Source organism: Glandiceps talaboti, chromosome 6 (assembly GCF_964340395.1).
Source record: "Glandiceps talaboti chromosome 6, keGlaTala1.1, whole genome shotgun sequence".
Classification (NCBI taxonomy): Eukaryota; Metazoa; Hemichordata; class Enteropneusta; family Spengelidae; genus Glandiceps; species Glandiceps talaboti.
Genome location: NC_135554.1, coordinates 4,714,463 through 4,737,862, shown reverse-complemented (window position 1 = coordinate 4,737,862; position 23,400 = coordinate 4,714,463). Strand labels below are relative to the sequence as shown.

The 23,400-nt window shown below is 35.5% G+C and overlaps 1 protein-coding gene and 1 long non-coding RNA gene across 2 annotated transcripts; both read left to right on the top strand.

The window, feature by feature from the left end:
* The first annotated feature begins 13,295 nt into the window (after positions 1 to 13,295).
* On the top strand, positions 13,296 to 17,310 carry LOC144436482 (C-type mannose receptor 2-like). The gene is made up of 8 exons (XM_078125283.1): positions 13,296 to 13,629; positions 14,031 to 14,313; positions 14,747 to 14,817; positions 14,995 to 15,265; positions 15,759 to 15,829; positions 16,007 to 16,277; positions 16,775 to 16,845; positions 17,027 to 17,310. Exons 1-8 carry the CDS (start codon positions 13,296 to 13,298, stop codon positions 17,308 to 17,310), a joined length of 1,656 nt encoding a protein of 551 aa, XP_077981409.1.
* Positions 17,311 to 18,052: 742 nt separating this feature from the next.
* Positions 18,053 to 19,638, top strand: LOC144436774 (uncharacterized). Its single transcript, XR_013480979.1, has 3 exons — positions 18,053 to 18,131; positions 18,875 to 18,945; positions 19,435 to 19,638. It is a non-coding gene; the product is annotated as an uncharacterized LOC144436774 (long non-coding RNA).
* Positions 19,639 to 23,400: the final 3,762 nt, after the last annotated feature.

Below are 23,400 nucleotides of genomic sequence, written 5' to 3'. Positions count from 1 at the left end.
AACGAAAGAATAGAAGTCAGTTAACTATTTGGCACATCACAGTTGTCTCATCCATGTCCAAATCACTTGAAATAAGATGAAGACAGTTTACACGAAGCTATTAAGCTATTGCGTTATAATCAGTTTTGATAGCAGACAGACAATTATGATTCCAGCATAGTTACTTTTAGTAATGTATTTCATTTCTGTTAGGAGAAATTGGGGTGTAGATGTCCAATAGCGAACTTGCAAACCTACCATCTTCAATGGTGCAGTATGGGCATTCCTATAATAATCATGAGGTAATCACTGTGACATATTGTCTTTTAACCACAAATAATACAAATATTGGTTAATACGTAGACCACAGTACCAAATCCCTATAACTGAGCACTCCTTCTGATCATCTCAATTTCGGTATTGTTACTGCAACTTCAAACAATTCCCATGTTCAGTTTGGAATCCACTTTTTCAATGGTAAAGTTCGTAGAATGGTATACTGAAATTAACTACTTTTAAACAGAGAAGTTGATTGCTGTACTCAGAATGTAATCTTTCACTATATACGACTCAACTACACATGACATATATGCAATCCTTTTGCATTTGTACATTCAGCCATCTCCCATAATGACATCTTCATTTGGTGATATCTACACTGTGGACAACTCCGTTTGGACATAGGGACAGTTAGCTAGACAGTGGACATCTACATTTTTTGCATTTGAGCATCCACATTCAGACATGTGAAAATCAAAAGTTGAATGTGTGGACAGATACATTGGAATATGTGGGCAACTACCTGCGGATGTAAGACCATCTGTATTATGACACATGGACATCTACAGTCGGACTGAAGTATGGCCATTTAACGTCTGTTTAGTTATTTTACCCCCCCCCCCCCCCATTGTCTGTGACATTATAATACGGAATAACTGGTACAAGAGATAACTGTCTTTTCTGAATGCAAATTATAAGAGTTATAAGAGTAATGAGGATGATAGTCGAAATTTCACACCACTATGATTGTATTTATTTAAGTATTTTTAATAGTCAAATTTGAGAGATTGTGATATCATGCCATGCAAAATACTTGCAAAGAATATTATACTGGCAAAAAATCATTGTCATGATGGCGATACCAGGACGAGATTATTGAAATCGAGGTAAGGGGCATATCTAGTATGGTGGTTGGTTATTCCTATTGCCAACTCTGATCTGACACTTCATAATTTTGAATGCAAAATAGGGGCACTAATAGAACATGTAGATCCCAAAATCTGATTTTAAGAGATACACAGATGGAATTTAAACACATGAAAGCATTGATAAGGAAAGTGGAGTCCAGCTGGTGATTTTCATGGTCGTGTTGACCTCTGACATCGTTACTATGAGTAAGATGATATCTGAATGAAAAGGAAATGACGTTATGTTGTGAATTCTGGGATCAATGATTGAATGGGGGGTTGCACATACCAACAACCTCCACTGCAGCAATCCATTCCAGGACATTTGAATATTACAGTGTTGAACTTTCATTAGCCAAATTTCCATTTTTACGTTAGATTTACTGAGTATACTTATTCAGCTTAGCTTTGAACTTCCAAAATGATAGGTCAATCTTTCAAATTGTATATATAAGAGAGAGATTTTTTAACGGACTGGAGACAGATCCGACTGGACTTTTGAAAATAATTTCTTGAGCTGTTATTTATTATTTATTTGAAAATGTAGCTTCAGAAAAAATTTGCAGTTTATAGATATGTAGAAAATATTAACCTCTGACCCGTACGTCATCATAGACGGCTGTATGATCACCGAGAATGCCTCGTTGTGAGTATCTAGTTGAGGTCAATCATTAACCTTTGACCTGAGCATCACCATTTAGTAGGTTTACTGAGTAAACCTCGCTATGACTATCTAGTTCGGGTCTACCATGACGTCATAGAAAAGATACAGGACGATACTTTCACAGACTAAGAGCTTTGGCATAACAAGATTTAACGTAAACTGTATTCAGTGATGTGATACAGTAGCGGTACTCAGTATTAACAGTATGCACTATGGTTTCCGGAAGTTTATCATCTTATATAGTTTAAATTATAATCAGCAATCAAATGAATAAACTTTAGAATTCTTATAAACAAGTTGCTTTACTCTTTACTTGTGTGTGGTGAATGTATTGGGGTGATTATTGTGCTTGCTTTGGAAAAATATACCGTATTGACCTTGTTAGCGCCCTCAGCGTTTTGACATGATTGCTTATATTCCAATCCTTGTCATAAATGCATAGTATTTGGGCGTTTGAGAGATACACGATCCTTGCCAATTTGTTTAGGTTTTGAAAGTGTAATATGCAACCATTGGCTCTTAACCAGATCGCATCACGATCACAAGATGCGCCAATCCAAGCCGACAAAAGAAAGTCTAGGTCTGGGGGGGGGGGGGGGGGGGGGTACTCCCACCTATTGGGTATACGTATATGTGCCGCCCTTTCGGGTAGGGTTTTTCGCTCTTTGGTCTAACATGGGTACTGTCTTTTGAGAGCTAATGAGTCTAAAATGGGGTCCACATTTCACAATTTTTTATTTTGTTTGGTCTAAAATGGGGTCCTGGAAGGATCTCCTTAAGAAATTCTCGACGAGTTCAGGATCCCCCTTCTAATTCACTGGTTAAGATAGCATGCACACCCCCTGAAACGCTTGGTTCTAGATATTGCCCCATAATGCATTGTTATGTTAACTGAGCATGCGCAAAATTGCATCCTTCGTTCAACCATGCGTTCAACATTGGTCTAAAACGGGGTATTGGTTTTGGGTCAAAATTGGTCTAAAATGGAGTCTGGGGTTGACAGCATTGGCCACACACACCTACCAGATCTGGCCAGTGGTACCCCCCCCCCCCCGGTTCCAGGTAACAAATGTTGTCACTGTAAAAGACGATTTCTTGTTGCTAAGTCGAGTAAAAAAAAGCCATCGATATATTGTAAGGTATATGAAAACATACATACACACCACATTTGAGCTTTAAATATCCAGAAATAACAAAGTCACTGCGATATCCTGGGTACCGCTATCAAACCTGACATGTTTTGAAGTCTAGGAATCGACCATAACATTTTACTTAAGTATTGAGACCTTGTAGAGACCTTTCTGACGATGTATCGCATGCTATAAAACTCTTAAAAATAGCCGAGATAGTAACGAAAACCGAGCCGAGGTGGGATTGAACTGCTTAGTTGGGTATATTGCACCTTTTACTTTCATTTTTTAGAAGTTAATTTGTGGGAGGTAGGGTGTTAGAGGAGGATTAGGGTGATTAATATCTACTACCAATTTGGTCACAAATTACCCCCACAGTAGGGCCGGTGCAACCTCTGAAAAATTAAAAAATAATTATGTACCATTGGTACCTAAATCTCGAAATATAGGGTTAGGATCATACCATCAAGTTTGCATGGTATTGCCCAATTTTCGGGATATTTTGGGAAAATGCTAATTTTTGCTCAACCTCACTTCTTGACCTTAACCCGCCCCCTGTCGTCATTGAGTCCTTGTACCCATCGACACTGATTATTCTTAAGTGTTACAACATATTTAATAACTTTCTATTACACATGTTGGGTTAGTATTACATAGGGTTACTTGTATATATTGGGTTAGTATTACATATTGGATCAAAGGTTATTACATATTTGTTACATAATTTACATATATCTGACATACATGATATATATATATTGGGCTATTGGTTTAACTTTACATATATCTGACATACATGTTACAATATTGAGCTATTGGTTTAATTTTACATATATGTGACATAAGTGTTATACATATTGAGTTGATTATTGCATATATGTGACATACATGTTATACATATTGGGCTATTGGTTTAATTTTACATATATGTGACATACATGTTATACATATTGGGTTATTGGTTTAACTTTACATATATGTGACATACATGTTATACATATTGGGTTATTGGTTTAACATTACATATATGTGACATACATGTTATACATATTGGGCTATTGGGTTGATGATTACATATTGGAGTGATACATCGTCCAATGAATGTGAATGTGATCCTGAAACGGAGACTAACTTATAGTGACTGTTATACTGCTCAATTTGATTTACGCAGAGAGCATATGTGCAGTTGAGCACAAAGGTGAGGTAATATTGTTGCTTCCCTGGAGGGTCTTCAGCTAACCTAGCACCTGGTAATATGGCTTCATTAATATACAAAAGAGCTGCCTTAATTAGTATCAAGAATGGAGTAATCAACAATCGTGCATAGTCTCGAGTTAACTGCCGCAACTGCATACTGGAACATTTGGTTTTTGACCCTCAAATAGGACGATGAACCCACAAAGCAATTAAGTATGCTGATTCATGTCTGCAATATATTCCCAATCAAAAACCTAATGAAGCCACGTGTCGGGGATAGTAGATGCCACGTGATACATCTTTGAGCGCCACGTTATAGTAAAGTCACTGTGACAGGAGTACCATCTTTGTGAGAAAAAGTTACAAAAATATTTAAATTGCCTTAAGAGCCATTACTGTAACAAGAATTAATCCGTATATTCTGCATATATCTATATTGCAAATTACTTGTCGAATTCATGTTGGAACTTTACCATTTGGCTTTTCACCCTCAAATAGGACGATGAAACAGCAAAGCAATTAAGTTTTGCAAATTAGTGTGTTTCATTAGATTCCATGCAAAAGCCTGAGTGCAACATTTTTGTTATGTGTTTTAGTAATCAGATTAATGTTTAATGCACAAAATGTCTTAATAGTAATGACACATTACGAATTACACATACATACATACATACATACATACATACATACATACATAAATACATACATACATACATACATACATACATACATACATACATACACACACATATTACACGTTTGTAATAAACAATCTTTCGGATACATAAAGTGCAAAATAACAAATGTAATGTATGGTACACATACTGTGAGAGGTGTGGACACTGATTTATGTGAAGACACGGGAGATACCATCTACACCCGCATACAGAATCTGATATCACTGACACGGAACAACAACAGAACAGATCAAATACGAAACCATTTCAACTCAAACAACCACTCCCTTAAGCCGACTTCAAAATAGTTGGACTTGAAAAGATATGGAAGAACAAATCATACTGACTAACATGTGAAAGCTTCTGGGGGAAAAAATCGACGATTCTGGGGAAAATGGAATAAACCACAAACAATAGCTATTCTGATTACATTTTGGGTCATGTGACTGGACATAAGCGATAATTAGTATGATGGATTGGGCCTATTAAGGCAGCTCTGCAAATTCTTCGCCAGAAACACGTTATTTTTTTTAATTATATATAGATATTGTCAACCATGAAGGAGCTCATTGGTTATGTGCCCAAGTAAAAGTATTTGTGACATGTTGAATGAAGCACAATCACAGAAAATAATGATAACAATAATGTTATCACTTGACAATTATTAATTATCTGGAATGAATCCTTAGCTGCACAGTGACCATTTAGACTTCCTTAACTCCCTTGGGAAGGTGCGATCCATTGCAGCCTCTATATGCGCTTAGGACTAAAGACTTCATATTACAAACCCTATACTATGAGGTATTCTGACAACTACAAAGTTGGGTTAACTGGGGTAAATTCATATTTCAACTTTTGCCCTAGGAATTTCACTATTTTAGAGCAAACGAAAACACATTGGCTCAAACCTGCAACTGTAATCCAAGCCGATCACTATATTTGTTCGACAAGCATGACTCCACAGACGATACTGTTGTTTCATTAACCTCCATGACAACCATCCTTCCTTTATATAAAGAGAGAGAAAACATGATCTATCATTTATATACACATCTGAGATGAGTTTCACTGAAAATATAAGTTTTTAAAATATTTCCAAATTCTGCTATGTGGAAGCTTCCTCCTGTTTCCTTTGAAACTATCAAAAAACAACAAATTTTGAAAGAAACTTTATAAAGAAACGCTGGGACCATCATTTTGTTTTCGCGGGGAATTGTCAACAGTAACACAGTATTTGGCGTCCATATTAGATTTAAAATGACTTCTATTTACGGTGACCAGTGACAAGGTTTCAACTGAGAATGAGTTTTAGCTTTCTTGCCAAAGTTAAAACTTTTCATTTCCAAGGCGTATTTCACCTTAAACATAGTATATCGATCATTATGTGCAACTCAGCGACTACTTGTACAAACAAATCGCTTCCAGTGATTATAAAAACTGTATATTAATGTAACCGAGTCATAAGGTGTCACAGTGTTTGCTGAACGTAATAGTAAACAATGAACGAGTTTCCGAATTCTTGAGTACTTCAAAAACGTTCCAACACTTCTGCGTAATAATTTTGTCATTATAAGGGACACTCTCTGTACACAATACTGCCCTAATACAGTACTAACTACTCCTCTTGGGTGAGTAGTGTTGTCACTTTGCATAAACAATCGTACTTCATAACTGAAGACAGATGAGGTGATGTACACGTTACACACATACTGTTTTGAATACGACGGACAACTTTGTTCTCAGACTGGGACATTGAGTATTGAAGTTTATTTTGGGATGACGCATACCATTTCCTAAATATCATAATAGTCTCCTGTCACTAATGAGACAAGAGGTATTGGGTTCCAGCAGTTTTATTCAGTCTACACTAACAACACGCCATTACAAGGAGTGCCTGTTTCTCACTCCCGGAAACCCATTGAATGTTTGTAAAAGACAAGATTGAGTTGTATTTAGTGATTTGAGTCCTATCATTTTCTGAGTCCAATTGATAGTTCGTTTCTTTTCTGTCTGCATCTCATATCTTGTCAGACAAGAAAATGATAACCTCTCATGGTAAGATATTGGAAAGTAAAAAATATATGTTTGTTCTCTGATGTAAAATAATATATTAGTATGCCATGAGTGTAAACAATTAGCGTTGCCAAATTCTATTCTTAGAAATACATAGCTGTACACGTGTTGGGGATAGTAGATTCCTCATGATGTTGTTACCGATGACAGAACAGAATTTACTGATATTAACAAAGAGGCCACAGGGATCTCTCAGTTGGCATGAAGTAGTATTTAGAAGATATATGTATATTCCATGATGACAACACTGAGAGTTATTATTTGCATTAAAATATGGCAAAGACACTGTTTGGTTTATTCATTTATGGTGTTGGTGATTTTATCATCCAAACATTTTGAATATTGTATATTTATAAGATATTAGAAAAGAGTTGGAATGATAAAATAATGATAAAGATGGGATTCTCTTTTAGAAGATAAGCGAGAGAGCTGACGGCAAGGCAAGGAGCGTCCATCTACCCCGTGGCTACTTCTAAAATGGCTCCAAGTTAACCACGAACATTGCTTGTAGTCTGAGTTAATTCCCGAAAGTTCAAGTGATCCCGTGTACAAATGAAGATATGGGAGTGATTCTTGAATATTTACATGTTTTGTCAGCTATATGTGAATTTCAAAAAGTATAACTATATATATATATATATATATATATATATATATATATATATATATATATATATATATATATATATATATATATATTATATATATATATATATATATATATATATATATATATATATATATCGTTGAACAACATAAATGTGTAAAAGTATCCTTACAAAAGTATTCTCTTTCTAAAATAAGATTACAAAATGTTCAAAATTTAAGAATGCCATTACAGTAACAAGAATTATTCAATTGTTTTTCATATATCTATATTGTAAGTGTCTTTTTGGAATTCACACTGTAACTCAACAATTTGGCTTGTAACCCCCAGATAGGGCAATGAACCCACAAAGCAATTAGTTATGCAAAATCATGTCTGGCATGTGTCCCCATGTCCAAGCCTAATGACGTGAGGTGTTTTTAAAAACAGAAAAGCAAACAGACAATTAAGAACAGGGCTCCCTATTTTGGCAGTTTAAGCAAAATGATTGTACAGTATGAGACTCAAATATTGTTCCAGTGTTCTATCGGATAAAAAGAGACATTCAACTTAAGACAAATTATAGTAGTTATAGAAATATACGGGGAGAATACTTATTTCAACATGGGGAAAGATTACCCGAACGCATTATATTCCAACTTTTCGTAATTCAAGGTAACCCTACAAGAAAATAAAAAAATGTAAACATGTTCATGCTATCCTATTTAACAAGATTGTCAAAATAACGCTTCTAAATCCAAAATATACATCAAACATTTCTCCTTAACTTTTAAACATCAATATTCCATTAGTTGAACTACATTGCGTAACTGTCGATATCATTTTGATTAACAGAATATTTATCTCCCCCTCCCCATTTTTGTCATACTTACTAACGGATAATGTAAATATGATTTTCTCTAATATTTAGTTTTGGTTGAAATTTTCTAGTCAATCAATCTTCAAACAATGATGATAATCATTATTTGTGTCAGCTGTTTCCCAAATCTGTTTTAATTAGGTATGCGAGCAAAACGTGTCGAACGTTGCATATATCATTTGCCGAATAACGAATCAGCATATGTTGGCATCAAAACACAGTTTGGCGTAATTCTTCATACTCTATTAATGATATCTTAAACTGATCCTTAATCAAAAATGCCGACAATGTGACAATATCAGGATTTAATTAATATCATGTGTATATTATGCAATATTGTTCAGGGTTTACACAATTTTTTTGCTTGGGTAATTGTGAATTCGGTGAGAAAAAATAAATGATCCACGGAATAAAATGTGACTTTCCATTCTTCTAGACCTTGGGGTACCAAACGTTTGAAAGAACAGTCTACACAGCTAGATGTGTATGCATGTTACACTCCCAAAGATAGAAAAGTCAGAAGGGGATAATTGCATAAAACAAATAAAAAGCCAATTTATTGTATTCAAGTATTGCTAGGCGTCAAAATTCAATTTGTATATTGTATGCAATTCTGAACATGCTACAGCGAGGTTGCGGACCGGCCTTCCATATGGCGTATCAAAGGGAAATTACCACACTACATGTTCGCATACATTTTTATCCTACTTCTGCATAGCTTGATCAAACATACATATATCAATTTTCCGATGAGTATGTTTTGATGAAGTGGTCAAAACGCTTTTCAGTATATTCTTGCCGAGTGTAATAGCATTCACTTAAAACTGCATTATGTAATCAAGTGGCAGGGTAAGATATCTCATTAGCTCTAGCTATCTGTTCGAGCTATTTGTCATGTCCTTCACGGTTGTAACTATAGTGTCTGTAAGTGTACGCATATTATTCACGCATTAGTAAAAATATATATATAAAGCAATAAATACAAACAAATGTTGGAAATTTATCAGTCCAAACTGATTATGACCCGTGTCGAAACTATGACAAGATAGTGTCCAATTACTATCCAGGCTTTCATGATGCGGGAGCTCTAAGTGATATCTATCAACAGAAATAAAGTCACATTGTTATATTCAATATTCCGACTACAAGTGCTTCAATACACCCCCACTATTTATCATGGTGGAGAATAAGTCTAGCCCCATTTGGTGCTGGAAGTTAGGCAATATAAATAATGCATACGTTCATCGCATGTCGATATTTTTGGAAGTTAATTATGCGACACGTGGCACGGTACGGACTATAAAGTGTTCCTAAAAGTATTGCAATAGTCAGTTGCTAAAGCGAAGAGGAACAGTAGAGATATGGAACGTGTACTGTTGTGTTGTTTAGTTGTACTCGCCTTGAAGGTAAGTTTTGTCCTAAGTATTATAAAGAACGTCTAGAAACACCACCTCATCACTCTATATCACTCGTATTTCTAATTTCTTATTATGTTTAAATAGTCTGCGCACGTGACATACACGTACATTCAGAGAGTTTGCAATATCATGAACACTATATGCTGTAACTGTCTTTGCTGGCAAGTCTATTTTCAAAGACGTCAAACGATGTAAGATTGGTGAAAATCACCTCGCTTACAACTGTAACAAATTTGAGATCCTTGATATTAGATGTAATTACGGAATTCGAAACTTCAGGAAAATAGTCTCTCTACATTTGATGCAGTGTATGTGGTAACATGTGCCATTTGAGAAGTTTTCCCATTGAAGTCGATACAACTAAACTTTTAAACGTTTTGATGTGGTCGCAAACTACATGCAAAAAATGTTATTTTAGAGCCCTGGTCGTCATTGTATTGCCACAGTATTATTGGAAGAGATGTTCGTGTCGCTATTTTCAACTATCCTCTGTGTACGGTTTCCAGACTCAACTTTGGTTATTGTAACAATAAAAAGTATGAAGTGTAACACAAAATTCACAAACAATCTGTGAAAACAGGAAACCAAAACAGAAATTTGTAGACCACTTCTAGTAATGTTTTCAGGCACACAGAGCTGCATTTATAACCAAACACTCCAACTGTTACATGAATGCCAGATATTAAAACCAGAATGTAAATTGCCACAGTAATTTAAGAGGAGAATGTGTTGTTATGGTGGAAACATTACAACGGTGTCTATATATTGCACTTATACCCCATGATTAGCCCATTACACCCTTGCTAGTAAAGGCACACTGTCACGTCCCTTGACAGACTAGATTTGTTCATGTCCAGAACCATTACTTGGATATGAATGGACAGATTTCTATCAAACTTGGTACAAGGACAACATACTATGGCATACATATGCATGTCAATTTATTTTGTGACACAATCCAATATGGTGGCTAGACAGTCATTTTGGTATGAATTTTTCATATTCAAGCCATTAAGCAGACATGCTTTTGAACATTTTGTTATGATTTTTCCATGTTTGGGACATTACACAGCAAAATATTTCGCCCCTTTCAGACCATCTGATCTGTTATACCCCCCCCCCTTTGATCCTAAATTCTTTTCATGCCCCCCCCCCCAATTTCTCCCCTGCCGTAAATCCAACCCCAGCCTTAGTGGAATCAATTTTCAAACCATACACATGATCTAACGCCTTAGAGTACTTGAAAGTTGTCTTCAATGCCCCAATGTTACTCTCAATACATTATTATATACCTGTTTGACTATATTGTTTATACTTCAACTTATAAAGAGAAGTTTTGGCAGACACACATTCACTTGGCCATCGACTGCCTAGCAACCCTTTTGCAAACGTACAAGGTAAATGATTGGTCTTGAGTTTTACAAAAGTAAAATGCAAAAAATTAAATATACGACATACATACATACATACATACATACATACATACATACATATATCAAACACTAACACATTTGCATGGCAATCACCCACCTCATCATTGAATACAGGCTTTAGATAGAATACAGGCTGAGGTTTGATTTGGTTCACATAGTGAGTAAATTACTTCGTGCTTCCATCCCTTTCAGACTATCAGAATTTTCAAGGGCTCCCTAGATCTAGACCGTAGACGTATCAGGTGTGTCGTAGCAGTACAGTCTATGTTTACTCACAGTGCTATAGCAAAGTGGCTAGCTAGCCTCACAAATAGCAAAGTCATCGGAAAATTTTGTCGGATTACTATCTATGGTGAAAACTACGTACTCACTTTTAAAAAAATTATTTCATTCTCTATTGATTGGGTTCATTACCATCCACACAGTGACACAAAGCAGTTTTGTCATCTTTCAAAAAACAACCCGTGCTTACACAGTGTGTCATGGTGCCGTATATCGTCTATGACTATTTTGTCTTGCAAAATAAAATATAAAATTTGAACATGCTGAAGAGAACTATGGCTAGGCATGTCTTAGAGTGCAAATTTGTGTTTTATTTATTTATTTATTTATTTATTTATTTATTTATTTATTTATTTATTTATTTATTTATTTATTTATTTATATATTTTGTTTTGATTTTTGACGTGGGAGAGTGACGTTTTCACTGTACTGTGCTGTGTCCATATGAACCCGAGTTTACCACGATGCATGTAATTTTCCAGGTAGACACCGCAATTCCAACACTGAATTGTAACATCAGTGTTGCGTCTTTTTACATTGATTGCGACAATGGTACATGTTATGTATAAAAATAAAAGCAATTAACTCTCGGCAGTCTGCTTGAAAGCAATACAAACAATTCAATCGGACTATGCATTATTGTTCCAAAGTTCAAACACAATTTTCGATTTCACTTTGATCATGAGCCACACCCGGGGGAACTCATAAATTGGTCAGGGAACCCATTTACATTTATATGCTTACTGGACTTCAAAAAGTTTGTTGCATCAGTAAAAGTCATTATTGTGATGGCCAAGTATAGTGTGTATATTTTAGTGTGTTGTGTTTCTTTGTTCATTGTGCACGATTGAAATAGAAACAGGTGAAATGCAAATAAAATCGTAAGTGCTTATTCGGTTTGGGGTAGGAAACGTGGTCATGGCATGGCACTAACCACAGTCTAACGTACTTCTACTAACACACATGTTGACGTTGACCTGTATTACATGTAAACAGACATGTAGATCTCAACTGGTCATGCTATACGGGAATGTATGATGGAGCAAACTGAATGTTTACAACAACAATAACGATGTTTCAAAGAGATACAGAACATCGAATAACAGGTTTTAGGTCAAATACGTGTATCGGCCAGGATATGCTATGTAATTCCCTAGACGTAAATAACCATTCCCCACGTCATCTCAGTTTCACGCTTGCTTGTGATTTAGACAACTTTTGACTACTATTTCAAATCTCCCCCCTCAACAAGTTTTTGTGAAAGCAGCCTAAAGGGTATGAAATGTTTAACTTCAATTCTTTCATCCAAACTCATTTTAAATACAAGCGTAAATGTATGTATGTGATCTATACTTAAACTCAGCTTCATTTCTCTCCACAGACTGCTGATGGCGCTAGCGGTATGTATTTTTACACATTCACTATAAAATGATAAAATCATTCTCGTAAACATTTAATTCGTCTTAAGTAATGGGGCTCGACCTTTTTGTATTGGTGGAACGGGGGTTCATATTATAAAAGCTCTTATAATCCTAAGTAATTACTGAGTGATTAACTCTTACTTAATCAGTGAGTTACTGCCTTCTCGAGTGACGAACTGACTGTCTGTCTGTCTGTCTGTCTGTCTGTCTGACAGACTGACTGAGTGGCTGGCACACACACACACACACACACACACACACACACACACACACACACACACACACACACACACACACACACACGTTTAGAAACAACAAAGTTTATATCTGCAGAATCAGCGTTAATCGGTGTAACCAAGAGTAATAAAATGAAAGGTCGAGAAGAGGCTGATGGTGCATGGGGTTCACCTCAGTCAGGCAATTGTTGTATCACCAGTGTTGGATTTATGCCCGACGGTTCACTTGTTGGTGTTGGAACTGACCAACAACTGTACACGAAACCGGGATATGCTGTTGGTGAATGGAGTGGTCCAGTAGCCAATAGTGGTAAAGTAGTTGACGTGGCAGTGATGGACGATGGCACACTTCTCGGTGTCCAACCACCAAAGATGACGTTGGTATCTCGTGATGGTTTGAACGGGCAATGGAAACTCGTCTCTAAAGGAATGGGTGTGGTTCGAGCAGACGTAATGCCGGATGGTCGTATCGTTGAAAGGATTAAAGTTAAATATGAAAAAGTATTTGTCCTGTAGAGGATGAGTTGGATCCGCGTAAAACAACAATTCCACCTTATCACTGTGGTCAAACTGATAGGGTAGAAGTAATCTGAGAATGCAAAATTCAAACATTGACGTCTTTAAAGTTGCATATATTCCGGTAATTAGGCAATACCTTAAGTATGTAAGCTTCACAGTATTTCGTATTATTGATTTGCCATTTTAGGAATACGTTATGGCTACAAGTCAGAATTTTACATTCCAGCAATATGGGTATGAACAAAGTTTCATCATTACGTATGGTATTTTGTTAAAGTCAAGTTTCATTAGCAAGGCAGGTATACCAAAAACTTTACACATGTACTTCTTTTATAATTTATTTACCAGTAGTCACAGCAACAAAATACAAAGTATTCAGTGAGCAATTATCCCAAGCTGAGGCTTCTACTGCATGTCACAATCGTGGAATGCAGCTAGCAGTTGTAGACAGTGCAGAGGTACAACAAACTTTGGTTGATCTTTTGAAGAGCCAAGGCTTAGATGGGAACGTGTGGATAAGTTTGCATCGTTTTGGTGATGCTGGTTTCACAACCATGAATGGTAAAACGTTGGACTATACAAATTGGGATATTGATGAGCCTAATGGTAATGGTAGATGTGGTTACTTGAGGTATGTCAAATAATCAACCATGTCAATTCATACCATAATGTTATTTATGTAACTTTAAATAACTAGATTCTAACATTATTATGGTCAGACACTGTAACACATTGTCAACAAATATTGCAGAGTTGTAAATTATATAATACAGTGATTGCATTCGTTTCAATTTGAAATAAATCACTAGTTTCAGATAGAAGTGTTTCATATCTTTGCATCACAATACAAACTATGATGGGTAGTGTAAATAATATAAATCACGATTTCATCTTCTGTGTAAATAAAGGATTAGTAGCACTCCCTCTTAGAATGGCTGTTAAGAAGTTGGACTTCTTTTGTTTATCTATTCGACTCTTCATCCCTGTTCACAACTTATAAATACATAACGTAATATATATGTTCGTAACCGAGATTATCTTATATCCCCGACTTATAATGTTAGGAGTGTCAAAGACTACCGTTGGGATGATGTTAGTTGTGATCTGAAATTCTACTATGCATGTGAACCTGTGGGTAAGTACATTGTACAATTCACTTAATTGTATGCATAGTTGAAGTTTGTCGATTGTTTATTCAACCCCGAGTTACTAACATAGCATATACGTATTGCCTTTGATTATAATAAGTTCAAATATCTTCCCATCACATATGTTAAATCGCAATCTGGTCTCATTTTACTTTGACTGACAGAAACATACAAAGTATTCGATGAACAATTATCCCAATCTGAGGCTTCTACTGCATGTCACAATCGTGGAATGCAGTTAGCAGTTGTAGACAGTGCAGATGTACAAGCGATCTTGGTTGGTCTTTTGAAGAACCAAGGCTTAGATGGGAATGTGTGGATAAGTTTGCATCGTTTTGGTGATGCTGGTTTCACAACCATGAATGGTAAAGCTTTGGGCTATACAAATTGGGATGTTGATGAGCCTAATGGTAATGGTAGATGTGGTTACTTGAGGTATGTCAAATAATTAATAACATTAAATTATTCCCTATTTAAGTTTCTGTAATAATACCTAGATGCTGATATCGTAAGGTTCATACCTTGTACATTGATTTGAAATCTCTATTCTTAATTTTAAATAGCAGTATACATTCGTTGCACTCATTTTAGTTACGTAAATTATCTACTTCTACATGTTGTAATTACTGATTTTGTCATCAAACTACATACCAACTTTCAAGGTATATCGTTGCGTTCAGGTAGAAATTGTTAATTTTCTTAAAGAAATAATAACACATGATATGTCATGTAATACGATAAATCACTCTTTCGATGTTTCTCTTGATTTCAAAGACTGGTATCCGTCCCTCTATGAATACTAATTGCGATATTCAATTTTTGGTTTGTCTATCTGTTTCCTCATTTACGTAATACATTATGTATGAATACGTTATATAATATATGTTTTAAACCACAATTTCTTGTTTCCCTCTATTGCAATTTTTAGGAGTGTCAAAGACTACCGTTGGGATGATGTTAGTTGTGATCTGAAATTCTACTATGCATGTGAACCTGTGGGTAAGTACATTGTACAATTCACTTAATTGTATGCATAGTTGAAGTTTGTCGATTGTTTATTCAACTCCGAGTTACTAACATAGCATATACGTATTGCCTTTGATTATAATAAGTTCAAATATCTTCCCATCACATATGTCAAATCGTAATCTGTTCTCATTTTACTTTTACTGACAGAAACATACAAAGTATTCGATGAACAATTATCCCAATCTGAGGCTTCTACTGCATGTCACAATCGTGGAATGCAGTTAGCAGTTGTAGACAGTGCAGAGGTACAAGGGATCTTGGTTGGTCTTTTGAAGAACCAAGGCTTAGATGGGAATGTGTGGATAAGTTTGCATCGTTTTGATGATGCTGGTTTCACAACCATGAATGGTAAAACTTTGGGCTATACAAATTGGGATATTGATGAGCCTAATGGTAATGGTAGATGTGGTTACTTGAGGTATGTCAAATAATTAATAACATTAAATTATTCCCTATTTAAGTTTCTGTAATAATACCTAGATGCTGATATCGTAAGGTTCATACCTTGTACATTGCTCTGATTTCAAATCGCTATTCTTAATTTTAAATAGCAGTATACATTCGTTGCATTCATTTTAGTTACGTAAATTATCTACTTCTACATGTTGTAATTACTGATTTTGTCATCAAACTACATACCAACTTTCAAGGTATATCGTTGCGTTCAGGTAGAAATTGTTAATTTTCTTAAAGAAACAATAACACGTGATATGTCATGTAATACGATAAATCACTCTTTCGATTTTTCTCTTGATTTCAAAGACTGGTATCCGTCCCTCTATGAATACTAATTGCGATGTTGAATTTTTGGTTTGTCTATCTGTTTCCTCATTTACGTAACACATTATGTATGAATACGTTATATAATATATGTTTTAAACCACAATTTCTTGTTTCCCTCTATTGCAATTTTAGGAGTGTCAAAGACTACCGTTGGGATGATGTTAGTTGTGATCTGAAATTCTACTATGCATGTGAACCTGTGGGTAAGTACATTGTACAATTCACTTAATTGTATGCATATATAGTTGAAGTATGTCGATTGTTTATTAAACTCCGAGTTACTAACATAGCGTATACGTATTGCCTTTGATTATAATAAGTTCAAATCTCTTCCCATCACATATGTCAAATCGCAATCTGTTCTCATATTACTTTTACTGACAGAAACATACATAGTATTCGATAAACAATTATCCCAATCTGAGGCTTCTACTGCATGTCACAATCGTGGAATGCAGTTAGCAGTTGTAGACAGTGCAGATGTACAAGCGATCTTGGTTGATCTTTTGAAGAACCAAGGCTTAGATGGGGATGTGTGGATAAGTTTGCATCGTTTCGGTGATGCTGGTTTCACAACCATGAATGGTAAAGCTTTGGGCTATACAAATTGGGATGTTGATGAGCCTAATGGTAATGGTAGATGTGGTTACTTGAGGTATGTCAAATAATTAATAACATTAAATGATTCCCTATTTAAGTTTCTGTAATAATACCTAGATGCTGATATCGTAAGGTTCATACCTTGTACATTGCTCTGATTTCAAATCGCTATTCTTAATTTTAAATAGCAGTATACATTCGTTGCATTCATTTTTTCCTCCCGTAAGGGTACGGGAGGTATTAAAAGGGGAAGGTGTGTCTGTGTGTCTGTCTGTCTGTCTGTCTGTCTGTCTGTCTGTCTGTCTGTCTGTCCGTCTGTCTGTCTGTGTGTCTGTGTCATCATTTTCTAAAATTCGGCTGACTCAATTGTAATGAAATTTGGAATATATAATCTTTAGGGTAATAGCTAGACCTGATTAGGTTTTGAGCCAGATCGGTTAATGTTTAATTAGAGAAATTTGCATATTAATGAAATCAAATAATTAAGCAATATCTTAAGACTCCATACTTCGATTTCAATAAAAATTAGTATATTCATCAAACATAACAAAATACATTTGTTCATGTACTTTAAACTGTTAAGACAATATGAATTAATATAATATAATTACGCTATATTAATTTGAGTAAACTCGGAACGCTGCCCTCAGCGGCCGGTCACTGCCAATGGTTTTATGATGTTGCGTCCAGTCTGACGAATATAAAGTTGGCTTCATATTCAGATTCAGCTAGCGTCATATTCAGCGCCATATCCAGCATCAGGTGCTTAATAAGACGCTCGATATGACGCTATCTGAATCTGAATCTGAATCTGACGCCAACTTTATACTCGCCGTTCTAGTCTGCCCAAAAAAGTAGCGGATCGAGCAGACCAAATCCGAAACGTTTGGCGAGTATACAAATACTACATATTTTGTAGATCTTCCCTTTGGCTCTAGTGTCTACATTTCAATTGAGTTATACCTTTACGAAGTTCAATTCCGTGAGAGAATGCAATGAAGACTCGGCTGAACGTAGCAAACCATGAGTGTAATATGGCAAGATGGCGTCCATGACACGATCATGTTGACAGTATATACACGTATTGTAATTTGTAGTAGTTTGCTGTGATTTTGGGGCTGCTTCTTCTATTTTTGTGACATTGAATTCGGCGTGAACCAAATCCTACAATGTAAACGCAAATAGAAGCGATTCACATCTAAATTGCAAAGTTGAGTGGGTTTTCAGCTAAATTACGCCTCGCTTGGCATAATTGGTGCTTCCCTTACGGGAGGCGCTCAGTTTACATCTGGTAGTTACGTAAATTATCTACTTCTACATGTTGTAATTACTGATTTTGTCATCAAACTACATACCAACTTTCAAGGTATATCGTTGCGTTCAGGTAGAAATTGTTAATTTTCTTAAAGAAATAATAACACATGATATGTCATGTAATACGATAAATCACTCTTTCGATTTTTCTCTTGATTTCAAAGACTGGTATCCGTCCCTCTATGAATACTAATTGCGATGTTGGATTTTTGGTTTGTCTATCTGTTTCCTCATTTACGTAACACATTATGTATGAATACGTTATATAATATATGTTTTAAACCACAATTTCTTGTTTCCCTCTATTGCAATTTTTAGGAGTGTCAAAGACTACCGTTGGGATGATGTTAGTTGTGATCTGAAATTCTACTATGCATGTGAACCTGTGGGTAAGTACATTGTACATTGCACGATATTGTGTACATAGTTGTATGTCGATTCTTTATTAAACTCCGAATTACTAACACAGCACATTGCTTTTGATTAAAAAAGGTTTTCATCTGTAGAATAAACAATTTTTTAAACTATATTTTAGTGGAAAGGAGACTTTTTCAGTTGGTCCCATTCGTCCGTGCATCCATTCATAATACGTCATTTCCCAGACACTTTAAGTATATTTGGCAAAGAGGATGAAATTCGCCGTGTAAATAAATAAGTTTGTTATATACATTAAATACATTTTGTTTTCAGTTATTACAAGATATAAATGTACAAATGCCCTAACTGAGTTCAAAAACACAATGTTGCACATACAACAGACATGATTCCAGTAATTTGCCATGTATTTGGTCTGAAGAGTTTATCCCAGTGACGCTAAAATTATGGCTTGCTTTATCTGATATGGATAGTAACATGTATCTTTTATTTTTGTATTAAAGGAGTGCATATATTGGTTTAAGCCTGATGTGAGATGGAAAGGTTTACATGTATGAGAAATAAGATCTGACAACATAATATGGTGATCGTACGAGAAGAATTGCATGATAAAGTTATTAACTCTATTTTCCTTACCATTTCATTGATAAACTTCGATAGTAATCTTCATTCTTGTTTAAATAAGTTGAGATTTTAATGAATGACTGACTGAATTAATTAATTAATTAATTGATTGATTTATTGATTGATTGGTTGGTTGGTTAGTTGGTTGGTTTTTTTTTTTGTTTGGTTGGCTGGTTGGTTGGCTGGCTGGCTGGCTCGCTGGTAGATTGATTGATTGATTGATTGATTGATTGATTGATTGATTGATTGATAAGGATAATATTCTTACAAAGGTCTTTTCTTTCGGAATAAACTATTAATCTGCAAAATATGTTCTGGTTTTCTTGTGATTTTTCTCGTTTCCCTTGATTGATAATTTTATGATAAGATAAGGAGGTGAACATTTCAAGTATAAACATTCATTGCACAGTATGTATCAAAAGTAGAGCTGAAGATATTTTGGTTAAAGTTCAATAAACTTTACTATGATCTAATTAGTTTGGTATGAAATGTACGAGCAATATATTAAATTGTATTAAAAATCACTCGGAAGACAAGTTTCTACGGGTGTTACTGTTCATATTTAATGTGTAAGAGTATAGTAGCCATGGAGAACTTATCATATGAACACTGTTAATGGCTCACATTCAGTAATATTCGATTTCAATGTTCAAAAGTCATGTACCCATGCTTGCCATTAAGATTTCAAGAGAACCTAATGATTGCCAAGTTATGAATGTTGCTTCTTCTTATTCTTACATTATAACAAACAATGACATTTGTTGCGTGGTTAGAATTAGAAAGATGTGATGTTATTCTGATGATGAAGGCTAGTAACATATTTATGTAGTCATACCCCAAGAAGTCGTGTTATAATGAATCGGGGTCCAAAACAATGCGCAGTTTTAGTTGAGTACGAACTCCGGATTTCAAGAATTGGCGTCATACGGGCGATAATTAATAATTTACCATGCACCCTATACACATTGAAATGATGGCGTGTTAGGTGACACTGAACGCCTAATCAACGTACTATTTAATATCTATCTGAAATTGTAATATGCCAAGTTAAGATACACTTTCAATTGTCAGTGCTCAGTAATTTATACATACTACTGACATTTCCATTCACCAATAGCGATTCCGTAAGAGTGGAAGAATTTACCAGGTGTTTAGCAAGAAAAGCAAGACTATGTAATTATTCCTTTTTAGTAAAAAAAAAACAGAGGAAAGGAAAAACAACAAAAACATCAGCATATCACATGCCAAATACTAATAATGAAAAAATATTCTGCCTGAAAATGCATCAACAAATTTATCCATAATGTACAATGCTGATAATAGGTTCCATTAATGACCTTGTTTAAATTCATTAAACAAGACATCACCTCGACTATCATTTGGACAGGTAGGACAGTCTCTTGTTACAGGATATGTTGCATTCCTTTGAAGTGTGGACCCCTTCAAACATTACAAGCAAACAATGTGGTTCAGATAATGAAAATAACGTTTTACCATTCTGAGCACAAGTCCCTGTACAATTATTACCCCTGGCATGAACCTATAACGGCACAACGGCCTTTATACTTCCTCAAATTCGGCCTGTGAAACATACAATCCGTTACAGCCACTATAAGTGCATAGGAATAAGGCATTCACATACCAACCTGTCCTATCAGGTACCCACTTGTAGAGCTGTGTTGAGTTGGACACACTCGTGATTTAATCTTACCCAAGGACTTATGCCACACCAAAACAAATGAAACGGACAACTTGCAGAATTCAAGCCATTCACACTGACGATTCGACTGCCATGACTTAGCAAAATTAACTGAAAATATATCAGCTTCTTTTTCAGTATACAACACGCATAATAACAGAAGGTTCCTTAACTTTCAAATCTTGCATCAAACTTTGTTTAAATTTTGAGATTTTGACGTAGGTTTCGTAAATATATATAGCGAAAACACACTACTTGATAGCCAACCCGTTGTGGCGACGGAAGGTCCAGTGTACGCCTCGTCTTTCTACCAGATGAAGGCCTATAACCAATATCACTACAACGAAGTTTGGTACACTCTCCTGTACATGTGCAGTAAAGGTAGAAAAAGAAATATATCCCTATTAGTACACATTTCAGAAACAGATTTTGATACACCAATAAAAGAGGAACATATAAATGGACAATAATCCTTTATAATTATAATGTATTTCTGCAAAATTAAAATGACCATCAGCTAGGTTTATGCAATTTATAGGGGTTTTGCTTCGTATTAAAAGGTACCTGTCGTATTCAAATTACTACTTTAGAAGCACATTTAATCATAATCTGCTACTGGCAAACCCCACACCTGATAATTCTGGAATAACACATAAATTATTCAATGACATAATAACTGAACATACAAATGTTGGGAGACCATTCTTATACCACTAACTGTACTAACAGAGCAAGAAGACCATTATAACACTCTCGAAGGCATGCACGGACACTGTCATTTGTTTTTACAATACTTATTAGTTTGCTACATGGAGGTGTAGAATGTCTTTCACTGTAAAATTGACAATAAAATGACCCCCCCCCCCGCAAAATACAATGATTCTTTGAACACTAAATAAATTGTGTTCGGACAGTCGTCACTGTATGCTCATGTCCGCGTAGTATTTCGTAATTTGTTGTTTTCTTACTCTACAGGCTAAGTATTGCAACTTTTTGTCTTGAATATATTTCACCTACCTTTACACATAGCGTATATTGATACATCCGTAGTATATTAGTAGTAGCAGGATTCGGGTCAGTTAGGAAAACAGTAATATTACGTCTTCCAGTGCGCAGGTTAATATGAGTGTGCGTTCAACATACATTAAAGAGCACCCGCACTCGTTGATAAAGATTACATGCAAAACGTACCTTCGCCTCTGGCTTGTTTAATAAAAGAGGTGAGAATTAGCCTTGTAAAAACACAAACGTGACAGTTGTGAAATTAGATTTATTAATTCAGATATTTGGGATTTTTATTGTCTTTCATTTTAATCTCTATCACTAAAATTTCAAGCCACTCCTCCATGTCAAGCCGTGGTCAAATTTAAAATGGTATTCTTTTCCTTCAGTAATCCTTGTGGGGTTTGGCCGGAGGAAGAAGGGGTGGGAATTTTGGTTCGGGGTGTAGTATTTTATGAAATCGATTTAGGGGAGGGTCAAATTTTGCTATAACAAATCTTCTGCTGTCTATTCTCTGCATTGTTTTATGGTTGTTTGGCATCCCACCGCTGCCACCACTACAATTGTTAGTAGTGATGTGAGGAGATGGTTGGATCTCACAGGAGAAGAAGAGGGAACAGTGCAATGTGCTAAGACATGCCTGGAGCAAAGTTGTTGACTTCGATCCAGTCTATATATATTGGTACAGCATATGTGCTGGTATTTGGGGATCTAGCCTTCAGCTCTGTAAATTAAATGAGGTACAAGCATAGGGATTAGTTAATGTAGTACCTCCACACATATTAACTATGATGGTAGAAATTGGAAACATCCAATGCCATTGAAACTACCGAAGTGGTGGCAGCGGTGGTATAGAGTCATTATCATTGAGTCGCATACCTATTATATGTCCTTTTTCATTTCTGACAGTACTTAAACCCATAAACTGTTGAAATATTTGACATGAAGAGGGTCGTGTAAGATAAAAGAAATTGATGGATTGCTACTTTTCAGAAAATAGAATCGGGGGAGGGTGACGTTTACATATGTAATCGACGGGCCGAGTTTGATTTCTCTCCGTTCCTTGTAGTTGGATCTCACAGGAAAGCTACCTTACAGTATTTCATAAGCCTCTATATGAAAGTAAGGCACACCTTTAATAGAT